General features: G+C 34.6%; 1 protein-coding gene across 4 annotated transcripts in view; it reads right to left on the bottom strand.

Annotated features, from left to right (window-relative positions):
• Tmem87a (transmembrane protein 87A) overlaps positions 1–12,234 on the bottom strand; it is a 48,160-nt gene that overhangs the window by 35,649 nt on the left and 277 nt on the right. For all 4 annotated transcript variants that reach the window (XM_005006228.4, XM_063250208.1, XM_003475715.5 and 1 more), the window contains exons 2-6: positions 11,157–11,217; positions 6,307–6,392; positions 2,223–2,336; positions 308–361; positions 181–225 (exon numbers count right to left, since the gene is read on the bottom strand). In XM_005006228.4, the coding sequence (XP_005006285.1) occupies positions 181–225; positions 308–361; positions 2,223–2,336; positions 6,307–6,392; positions 11,157–11,217 (360 nt within the window). The remainder of the gene's footprint in view (positions 1–180; positions 226–307; positions 362–2,222; positions 2,337–6,306; positions 6,393–11,156; positions 11,218–12,234) is intronic.

Below are 12,234 nucleotides of genomic sequence, written 5' to 3'. Positions count from 1 at the left end.
ACACAAAGAAGAAAATAAAAATCACTCATAATGTCAACTATAGGCAACCATTAATTAACATGTTGGTGTACAGCCTCTGGTCTTACATTTCTTTGTAAATGCTAGCATAGTGAAAATAATTCAAAACTACCTGAACATTAAAATACGTATTCAGTGTCTCAAATGTCCAAATTCACTTACAGTTCGTTCTCCAGTAAAGGTAAGATTTGTTCCATTTTCCTTAGCCTTTAAACACGACAAAAAAGACAAGGAAATTAATTCAGAATAATTTCTTTTACTTTCAAAAATACAAAAGGAAAATAATTACCTCCTGTTTTTCTCCTAAAAGAGGCAGCCGATGCACTGACTCCCCAGAAAAGATCTATAAAACGAACACAAAACTAAGATGTATAAGCAGTAAAGGAAAAGTATACCTCAAAATACCTAGAAATGATTAAAGCAAAAACATAATATCATAATATTAAGATAGTAATAAGCATCAGCAGACAAGATTCCCAATTAACTACAAAGTGAACAACTTTTGCTGTGAGCTAAAAAGTATCAAAAGCAAACTGGCCACTCGATTTTTCTACCATATAAGCATGACGATATATATGAATGGCAAAAATCTAAGATTATGATTTATACATAAAATGGAAGACCTTAGAAAATCTCCTCTCATTCTACAGATGGGGAAAATAAGGCTTAAATTGTTAAAACTATAAAGACGGAAATGGATTTGAACCTGACCTCTGTCTGTTAAATCCATTATTCCTTCCATAATACATGCCATAGTTATAACAGGTCACTTTCCATAATCAAATCTAAGAAAGAATCACCAATCCTCCTATCTTTATGCATTGCTCAGAGAACCAACAGAAAACATACAAATGATTCAAAATTGCATTGCTTCTAGTTTTATTTTTCCACACTTCTTCTACCATTTTAAAGCTATTTTCTTTCGCCCCTAATTCCATAAAATCTAAGCTAGGACAAGAGCCAGACTTACAATGCAATTACTTTTCTTTGCTTAGCAATTACCAATTATTTTGAAAATCTTATCAACACCTTCTAGTGACTAACCAGAAAACTTAGCTTTCAAGAAACTCCTTGCCACTTCACAGCAAGTTACTAAAAATTTCAAAGTGTTTTTTTACTCTACACTGGAGAGTAAACTCAGGGCTTCACACACAGTGGGCAAGGACACTACTAAGCTATATCCCCAGCTTTTGCTTTCCTTCCGTTAATTTTATTTTGAGACAAGGTCTTGCTAAGTTTAAATTGCCCAGGCTGATCTCAAACTTGCAATCCTCCTACCTCAGGTTCCTGAAAAGCTGGGATTACAGACATATGCTACCATGTGTCGGTCCAAAGAAATCTTTAGATACAATAAAGACAAATTAACTATTTCAATACCTATAAAAATTTTTCCATCAGAAAACTGATACTAGATTCCATTACTGAGAGAACAGAATTTCATATCAGAAACTATATTAAATGATTATACATGTGTAAGTAATAAAAAAAAAATTTCCTTTCTCCAAGAAAGCTGTGAAATTCAACCCTAAGGGAGGGATACCCTTTCAACTTTAGATTTATAACAATAAAACATAAAGCTCTGACTCTTCTGGGAAGATGCTAATTACACATGACAAGAGAATTCAAAATTTGAAGTGTTAAATGACCATCAACAGATGAATAAATAAAATTAATGCATACATGTAATGGAATATAATTCACCTTAAAAGGAAATGAAATACAACATAGATTTACCTTGAAAACACTATGTAAAGTAAAATAACTAAATAAAAAATTGTATGATTCAATGTATATAAGGCATCCAGAACACTCAAGTGGATACAAGGGACTGGCAGCAAATGGGAGTGATTATTTATGGAATTCAATTTGGAGTGATGAAAGCTATGAAGATGGATGGTGGTTGTGGCTGCACAACAATGTGAATGTATTACTTAACTGTCACTGAATAATACATCAAATTACACATTAAAAAGCTGTACATATTTTACAACAGTAACAAAACCTGCAGTTGGCTTTTTACACGCAAAGGAAAGAAAGTACACTCTTCTAATAAGATAAATATGTAAGTGGCTGACTTTGCACTTATCAGAACAAGATTCCAACTCATTTCTGTTTAACTGACAGGGAAATCGATACAGGAGAAAATACAGGCTATTATATTTTTTAACCTCTTAAACTTTCCTCCAATCACTTTCAAAGGTTACCTGTGTTTTAAAGAGTTCACTGCAGTTTTGGAACAGTTTTGATGATGTCTGGTATTTTCCAGACAAGTCTCTTTTTTCTTTAAGTTTTTCTAAATATGTTTCTTCTCCTTCTGCCTGAGAAAAAAAGAAAAATATAAAATATTTAACTTACTTATCAAAAATAAGCTATGTAGACACAAGCAAACTGATCACTGGTGGTACAAATGTAATTCTGAGTCCATTTTTTTTTTGGTACTGGAAATCAAACTCATGACCTTATATTTGTTAAGCAGGCACTTGCACCAGTCAACTAAAGCCCCAGCTCTGAGTCTATTTTAAAAGTTAACAGCATCAAGTGAGGCATGGTTGCACATATCTATGATTGCAGCTACTCAGGATGCTGGGGTAGGAAGACTTCAAATTTGATGCCAGCCTAGGCAACACAACAAAATCCTATCTCAAAATAAAATGTTTGAAAAGGGGTAGAACAGAGTGAAAAAGGATAGAAATGTAGCTCAATGTTGTCTAGGTTCAATTACCAGCACCATAAAAACAGAATCAGAAAAAGATTATAATCATATCCAAAATCTAACATTAGTAAACTATAAATTGAAGAAGTCTTGTCTTTAGCTCATAAAGGGTAGTAATTTCAGCAACACTGGGAAACTGCCAGAGAACAGAAGGTTTTAATCACATGAAAATATATTAAAAGTTACCTATCATACTCACAAGCTTAAACACTGCATGGTTTCTCTTATACAAGAAATCTGGAGTATACATAAACTAAATCCTGAAATAAAAGACAGATAATAGGAAAATGGGGCAAATATTCTGAAAGTAAGAAGGGGAACATGAAATAGAGGTAAGGAGAAAGAAAGGACAAATAAAAACAAGTAAGATGGGTTATGTACATGTATCAACTCCCCAAGATGAATGTAATCATCATGAACTGCAAATATGTACTAATAAAAATAACCTAAATTACATCAACCAAAAGATATTTGTAGTTATAAATTAAGACAGAGTATAAAACTATTGTAGCCATTCATAGCCCCAAACCTAATTTCTTCACTTACCAGTTTTGTGGTTTTTCTAATACCCGTATCTCTGATCTTGCCCTCATTAAAAAGAAAAAAAGAAAAAAAAAAAAAACCTCCAGTACCATATCCACTTTCTGCTTGTCATCTCCACACTTTATCCTGTATCCAAAAGTTCCTACAGAGAGGATCTGCTAAGCACTTATCAAGTTTCAAATTGCATGAACCTCTTTTACTATATTCAATTAGCAAATAATTAAGAGAAAAAGATCAATGAAACCTCAAATCATATTTATTTCTAAACTCTTCAGTCATTTCATTCCCACCATATCAAGCTAATCCAATGTTTATAACAAAAGCAAGTAAAAAGTATCTATACTTCAAAAAAATACATGTAAAAACCTAAGCAGAAGGGGCTGGAGATTTAGCTCAGGAGCATAAGCGCCTGCCTTGCAAGTGTGTGGTCATGAATTCAATCCCCAGTACCGATAAAAAAAGAAAAAGACAAAAAAAAAAAAAAAAAAAACCCTAAGCAGAGAGTCAGAATGGTGACTTTGGGTTTTTTTTTTTAAGAGCAAATTATCTTTGTAAAGAAATTTCAATAGGAAAATCTTAGTGGGGGAAAAAAGGAAGAAATGATGCAAATGGCAAATATCAGGATGTAAACAGAATGAGAAAGCCTAAGAGCAATGGCAAAGTTATTATATATACTACAGCAACTCTCAAAGAATGGTCTTTCACAACGAGTAAAAGATCAAAACTATTTGCCTTGCAATGATGGCAGAAAAACAGTAAAATCATGCCCTTTACCAGGAACCAAGGCAGTGGCAAGAAACTATACTACTAGTTCTGTTCTTCAGTCATTAGCTCACAAGGCAAAAAAAAAAAAAAAAAAAAAAAAAGCTTTATAACTGAGTATCGTTGGTGAAATGGCAAAAATTAGTAATGCTATTAAATCTACATCTGTGACACTATGTCACTTTTAATAATCTACATGACAAAATGGGACTTTGCAACTATTTTGCTGTATAACTAAACCAGCTACTTTGTTTTATTTAATAGAATGACTCAATATAGTTATAAGACTTGGCTATTCTGAAATTGAGCTGTCACTTCAAGGAAGAGAACAAACACAGCACTACAGAAACCAATGATACAGCACTACACAAACCAATGATAAAATCTGAGCTTTCAAGCAAAAACTGGAATTTTAAAGAACTAGTACGAACTAAATGGCTCGTAACACTTAAGAAACTACTGATAGGAAGGAGAGTAGGAGGCAGGAGTTTTAAGTATAATTTAGATTTTAGTGTAAAATAAACTAATGTTTTAAAGATTTACATAATGATGTCAACCAATGTTTTCTAAATGATCAATGAATGATGTTATAAAATCATGCACAGGTAAAAGACTCATTCAAATTGAGACATGTCAGCATATTTTATATTATAGAATATTAAAAAGTCCATTAATTTGATTTCAGATTCCATAGTTCACCTACCTATAGCCATAACTCCCTGAACATATCTGAACATGTCTGATTCTCTTTTCTTTTCTTTTCTTTTTTTTTTTTTTTGTATCAGGGATTGAACTCACGACCTCATACTTTCCAGGCAGGCACTGTGCCACTGAGCTATATCCCTGGCTCTTTTGTCAGATTCTAAAGCTCAACTTTTAAGAGATTCTCATTTATTAGGGCCAGAAATATAGCTCAGCAGCAAAAGTGCCTACCTGGCAAGGGCAAGGTCCTGAGTTCAAGTCCCAATACAAGAAAAAAAAAAATAAAAATACCTAAATAGAAATTTCCATTATTGAATTTTGATTTAGAAACAAAGAACATCTCCAATTATCTGAAAAGGTCATTGAAATACCATCTCTTTTTCTAACTATATAACTGTGTGAAATCAAATTTTTAACATATACTTTAACTAAAATAATGGATCACAACAGGCTGAATAAAAATTATTTACTACAAGAACCTAACTGTTTTGTTATGCCAGATTTTAATTAAAGAGATCTACAAAAAGCAAAACAATGCTACTTTGATTTCTTTTGAACAAATTATTTTCATTTAAATGTATTTATGTTAACATGCAGTACTTATTAGTGCTTTTAAATATTTTTTTATTTTCTCAGCTTTTATTTCTAAAAGAGAAACCTATATGAACAAACGCTTTTTGTGAATCCAAAGTAATTTTTAACAATGTAAGAATTATGCTAAGTGTTGTGACACACACATGTAATCCCAGCATGGAGGCTGAGGCAGCAGGATCACATGTTCCAGGCCAGCCTGGGTTACACAGTGAGTTCAAGGTCAGCCTCAAATACATAGTGAGACCCTGCCTCAAAAAAAAAAAAAAAAAGGGAAAAAAAAAAAAAAAAAAAAAAAAAGAGTTCTGAAATCAAAAGTTTCAGAATTAGTGACACAGACTACAAATTGAGATGCATAGGTTATTGTTTCACTTTGCTCTTCTAACTACACAATACCTGTCATGGTTTATATCAGTGGCCCCCAAGCCTTATGAATTATGGATTGGACCAAATCTAGCATTTGTGATCGGTTCACTGTCTAGCACTTGGATTGGTGGTGCAAGCGGTTCACCCACCCAGGGGTGGAGCCAAGATATGATGTAACGGCAGGAAGAAGGTGTGTGTCTCTCTCTTGTCTTGTCGTATGCACCTGGCAGTTTGCAGCTGCCACCCTGCCTTGGAACCGAGTATGGACTGAAACCTCCAAGAACTGTAAGAAATAAACCTTTCCTTCTTCATTTTGGGTGTTGGGTATTTTGTCCCAGCAAAGAGTAAAACATAACTAACATAATACCCTTTCCTCTACAAAGAGGTTGGGACCAGACAACCTATAAGATCCAAGCAAAGTCTGCAGGGGTTTTTGCTGTTGTTTTAATTTTTGAGACAGTCTCACTATGTAATTCTAGTTGCTCTTAAAATCACTTCATAGTATGGGCTGACCTCAAACTCAACCAAACCTCCTGCCTCAGCCTCCTTAGTTCTGGGACTATAGGCACACACTGCCAGGCCCAGCAAGTCTGTAGTGTTACATTCCTTACCTTAAAGTTGTTGATTTCATTAAAACAGTCAGCACTTTTTAGAAACCAGGTTATATTCAAAGACTGATCACAAGGTTCTCCATCAACTACAAAAGAAATCATTATGAATAAAAGATTATCAAAACATTCGTCCTTAGAAGCATTACCCTATTAGTCTATATCCTATTTTCTAACCTGAGATATTCAAAAGCACTCCTTTCTCCAAACATTAAGGAAATAAAGCAATATTTTTCAGATAAAAGTATTGTTGTTCATGGAGGAAAAACAGTACTTTATCCTTTTGAAACTTTAGTTCTATTTCTGTCTTAAAACCTCAAATTCTAGATCTCTATTAAGAAAAGCCTTGAAGTAGTAAGTCAGTCTAAATTAAAAGCCGTCTTCCATTATTCAAACACTTACTGAGCAGAACACAAACATACAAAGATACAATAGCACAGAGCTGGACAAAAGAGGAATGAGAAAGGAATAAATTATTAAAGTCCTTTTAAAAGGCTACATTACAGTTGAAAAGCCACAGACTAAGAACATCAGAGACGTCACTTGGTAAAATTCACAACGTTAAAACTGTGGTACAAATAATAGTTCCACTGAGGAAAAAAATCTGTAGTTTGAATCTTAAATGACATCAAGATGGAGCAACAAACAAACAAAAAAAAAAACATGGCTAAGGCAATAACAAAACCAAAAACAAAGAAAACCAGACTTTTTTCAAAATTCACCATAAGAAAAGCCTTATGCAATTGTAAAAGTCTCATATAACTCATTAAAGTATAGATTAGAATACAACTTTCTAACAGATTATGGCACTAATGTAGGGCATGGAGTGTAGCTCAGTGGTAGAAGCTTGCCTAACGTGTGTGGCCCCAAATTCAATCCCTTGCACTAGAAAAAATTTTAAAAAGACATTAGTTTGAAGACTTGAAAATGTAAGTCTGACGAGCTAGGGATTTAGCTCAGTGCCATAAATACCTGCTTGGCAAGCACAAGGTCCGCGAGTTTGATACCTCGTTCCACAAAAAAAAAAAAAAAAGAAAGAAAGAAAATATAAGTCTAACTATATGACTGATTTGTTCTCTTAGCTGGAGGAAATTAGAATTCACTTTATCACCTTCCAGAGGGAGAACCACTGGCAGCTCCTGAGATCCGCGCCATGTTGGAACTTAGGATGCTGGGAAGCCAAGCAAGCAGCTCCCCTCCCTGGTAAGTGGCTGCCGTGTGGCAGACTACAGCCCCTCCAGGGGGAGTGTCTTCTGAGATCCACACCATGGTGGAATTTATGAAGCTGGGAAACCAAGCAACGAGCCTGCCTACCTGCTAAGCAATAGTGAACCTAGTGGTGCAGTCAAACATCCCACTTCTCCTGTCCCCCTCCCCCCCACCCGTTAGCAAATGGGAACCAGAGATCTGAGCATCTCCTGGGAGGTTGACCATCCCAAATAAGGGGGATTTCCTTCTACCATCTCTTTGAAGGCAAATATTTTTATTACTGTTTTGCTCTATTCTGATTAATGGTACTGCTCTATTCAATATTCTGTTTTGATAAGTGCTATAATGTTCTGTATTTCATTTTATTTTGATATATGAGTGAAAGAACAACTATTGTAAAGATAATGAAATATACTGTGATACCTATTACTGTTAAAAAATAAAATAAAATAACAAACAAAAAAAGAATTCACTTTATCATCCATGCCAAATATAGAAGGGAGAACATATTAAAGTCTCCCTACTTAATGCAAATGTAACAAAAATAAACCTGACTGCACTTAAAGATCTATTCAGGAGTTCACAGCAAAAGCAGCAATCTAATTACAAGCATCCCCTTTTCCTGTTTTAAATTGATTTTCAAATTATTTTTATTTATTTTGGCTTTTTGAGATAATTCACGTTGGCCTTGAACTCATAGCAATTCTCCTGACTCAGCCTCCTGAGTACTACGATTACAAGGATATGCTACTAGGTCCAGCTTTCAAACTAATTTTTAAATGACTAACATGTTTTCACAGGGCTGTACCAGAATATGCAAATATCTGACCTGCTGAACAAAAAATTCTGACCTGCTTAGCAGAATTTATGGAGACTATATACAAGATATTGCAATTTGATTATGTACTATTTAAATCAAACTATAGAGATACAAAGTTAATTAGACATCAATATCATCCCCTTAGCAAAAGAGACGCAAAAGAATTTAGCTGCAAAAATATTGTTTATGTTAAAAGATAACTAAGATGAGCTGAGGATTTACCTCTGTGGCATAAGCACCTGCCTTGCAAGCGCGCGGTGGTGAGTTCAATCCCCGGTACCAATTTAAAAAAAAAAAAAAAACCAAGACAAACTTTAGGACTTTGAATAAAAGTCCTTAAGAGACAATGCTCCTGCCCATACCCACAAGCTATACACCATACCCACAAAAGCATACAATCAGATAGAACAGGTAAATATAAAAGCACGTAAGTAACAAAGATAAAAGTGTAAACTTTACGGAGCCTCAAATCCTCCAAAAACAATAAAATGTGGACACTTCAAAATACAGTTTGTATAACCTTGAAAAATACCAATAAATCAAAACACAGGTTAGAAAAAAACTGTCCATAATAAACAGGAAAGAACAGGCTATTGGGCTATTCCAAGAGACAAATTCTGCTATCACCAAAAACTACTCTTACCCAGTAAACAAAATTTCGTAAGAAAGATCAGTGTGTCACAGTAGGCTTGATTTAAATCAAATTTTAATCATCTGTCGGGTTATATTTTCATGGATATAGAAATTACCTGCTCCTTAAACCTCATTACAAATGTAAGATTAAGAAAAAAAGGAAAATTTTCTATCACTTCCCTGGTATTTAAAATAAGAGTACCCAACCAGGCACTGTGGTGCATACCAATAATCCCAGCTTTTAAGAGGCTGAGGGAGGAAGACACAGCAAGTTGTAAACCAGCCTGAACTACATAAGTAAGACTCTTCAAAGGAAAAAAACCGTGAGGATCCAGCCCACAGCAAGTATTTCACAACTATTTATTAAACAATTAAAAGAATAAATTCCTCCAAGTATGACTTACAACTGTGCACTTTCATGGAGGTATGTTTAGAAGTACACATGAATGATCTGGACTTTTTTTTTTTTTGGTCTTTTTGGGACAGGGTCTCACCATGCAATTCAGGCTAGCCTTGGGCTCACTTTGTAGCCCAGGTTGGTCTCAAGCTCACAAGGATCCTCCTGCCTCAGCTGCCCGAGTGCTGGGATGACAGGAGTGCATCACCATACCTGGCTGACCTGGATTTTCATGCTTCATCTCAACATAGAGCTTCCCATAGCCATTTATTCCCTAAAATAAAGCTGGTTTTAAAACTAGAAGCTTTTTACAACAATAAACAATGGGATACCAGATTGTTCCACTAGATAAACTGTTTTTTTTCCTATATAACCCCTATTTCCTAATAATATCCCTGAATTTCAATTTGATAAAATACTCTTTCGGTAAATAAAAGATCTACTGAATATATTTGCTCTGACCCAATGGTCTAACTACCTTAGGTCATGTTTTCTGTAAGCGCCTAACAACCATGAAGAATAAAATCAGTGGTACCTATTACAACTCAGAACATATTAAAACATCAGTATAGTAATCGACCAAGGCACTAAATGTAACTCACCTGTAAACTGACTGAACATATATTTAATATATATATAAATATGGTGTATGTGTATATAGAGCCTGCTAAAAAAGTTTATATACACTCCAGCAAAAGAATAGTACAATGTTTTTTCCAACAGATGGTGTTATCTCCATCAGGGGAACCCTAGAGGAGGTCATATATCAAAGAAAACTCACTACACTGCCAAGCCTTAGAGAAGAAATTCGAAGTGCATGTGCAGCAATCCTGATGGCCAAGGCTACCCAAGTATCAGTTTGCCATACTAGTAAATGTCTAAAAGCTAATGGCCTCCACGCTGACACCTCTTTGTAACTGTAGAGGCCAAAGGTAACTTCAATTACTCTCACAAGGTCTCAATAAATTTACTATTAAAATATTTATGCAAGTTTTTCTTTTCCTGATGTATATATATTTTTTTTGGTGGACTCTGTAGGTTATGGCTCTGTATGTTTTTGTCCCCACCAAAATCTCATGCTATTATAGGTGATTTTTCAGATGGTTAGATCTAGAGTAGGTAACACTGGAATTGATTCATGGTGCAATGCTAGGGTCGTCAAGGTCACTGGGAAAAGAGTAAGTAGCCCTAAGTAGCTTGGATAAGATGTAAGGGACAGAAAAAGTTGTGGTCATCCATTGTTTCCTTGCTACCTTCTGCCTGCCACAGACTGTTTCTTCTCTGTGGAGTTAATTAATTATGGATTGAAAACCTCTGCAAACTGTGAACTAAACACACGTTTCCTTCTTTAACTTTGGGTGGTGGGTATTCGTCCCAGCAATGAGAAAAATAACTCACTAATAACTTATTAAAGTAATTCATTAATTACTTTGACACTATATATGTACACACACTATGTAATATTATATATTCAACATACATATCCAATATAGTATACAAAATACTTGTTTTATGTACAGCATATACAATGTATACAAAATTAAATATAGTGTAAATTAACTATAGTGTGTACATATATAATGGACAGTAAACGAAAAATAAAGGTTCACACAAGTAACTATATGTTTAATGAAAGGGTCTTAAGTCTAATAAATGCTTATACCTAGATCATGCTGGACATTTCAGAACTTAAAAATGTGTGGCAAGTAGGTTATCTGAGGTAGTAAACAGGTAATTAAGAAGTTTATAACTTTAAAAAACTCGAATAAACACTATGAAAATTCAAAAACTCACATTTCAAGAAGATAGTGGTGTTTCTGAAGAGGATCTTTCCAAAACTAAAATAATTTTTCCCCTGCAAAGACAAAGAAAAGGAAGATAATTAACATCAGAAGGCTTCAATTGTAAGACAAAATACTACCACCTAAATTTATAAAATACCTAAATTGGTTTTCTAACTAAAACACGAACATCTCTCCTTTTAGCGAAATTCCATCACATCCAAACTCCAAGATTTGCTCAATATAAAGTCATTTTCATAAATAATTATTTTGAGTATCACTTTGTCTAAAAAGACCACTGTTAACCCTTGTAGTTACAAACAAAAATTTTAAAATGAAAACCTAAAAGATTTTCAAGCTAATGCTTGCCATATAAATTTTCAATCAGTGAGCTGAGGGAATGAAACAAAAATACCAACGTGATAGCTTTTTTTTTTTTTTTTTTTTTTAGCATTTTCTGCCTGCATCTGTTTTTTGTCCTTCACAGGAATATATCTTACTCAAATGAGTTTTTAAAAGTGAGAGAGGCAAATGAAGCTTTACATTACACAACTGTTTCTTCCATGTTAATCATTCCTGTGTTAAAACACAGTTTCCCTACGCTTCCTAATGGCCACACAATCTTAAAGTAACCATTTCAAAGTTTAACCGAAATCAAACCATCTCGAAAGTAAAAGTACGCAGAAACAAATGAAAGTGCGGAAGAAAAAAGAAAGAAAGAAGCCGTTTACATATCTCCCCATCCAACCCAGGGTCATCGGATTGTGAAACTTAAAAGACAGGGGGCTGGGGATTTAGCTCAGCGGCATAAGCACCTGCCTTGCAAGCAGGCAGTCGTGAGTTCGATCCCTGGAACCGCTAAAAAGGAAAAAGACAAAAAAAAAAAAAAAAAAAGAAAGAAAGAAACTTAAAAGACACGCTACTATCTTTATGTGTATATCGAGGTCTAAACCACTCCATCTGTACTCTCAAGTCAGGCACTGCAAGTTCTATCACTTGCCCGATGAAAAACCGTTCCACAGCTCCTTTCTGCAGCTGGGAGGTGGGTCTCAGTCCGTTTGCACGCACACCGTCCCGGAATCCCACCCTCT

This window comes from Cavia porcellus, unplaced genomic scaffold (assembly GCF_034190915.1).
Source record: "Cavia porcellus strain 051 isolate PalLab524CR breed Dunkin Hartley unplaced genomic scaffold, mCavPor4.1 scaffold_6, whole genome shotgun sequence".
Lineage (NCBI taxonomy): Eukaryota > Metazoa > Chordata > Mammalia > Rodentia > Caviidae > Cavia > Cavia porcellus.
The sequence above is the reverse complement of the archived record's forward strand: the minus strand, read 5'-3'. Positions and strand labels throughout refer to the sequence as shown.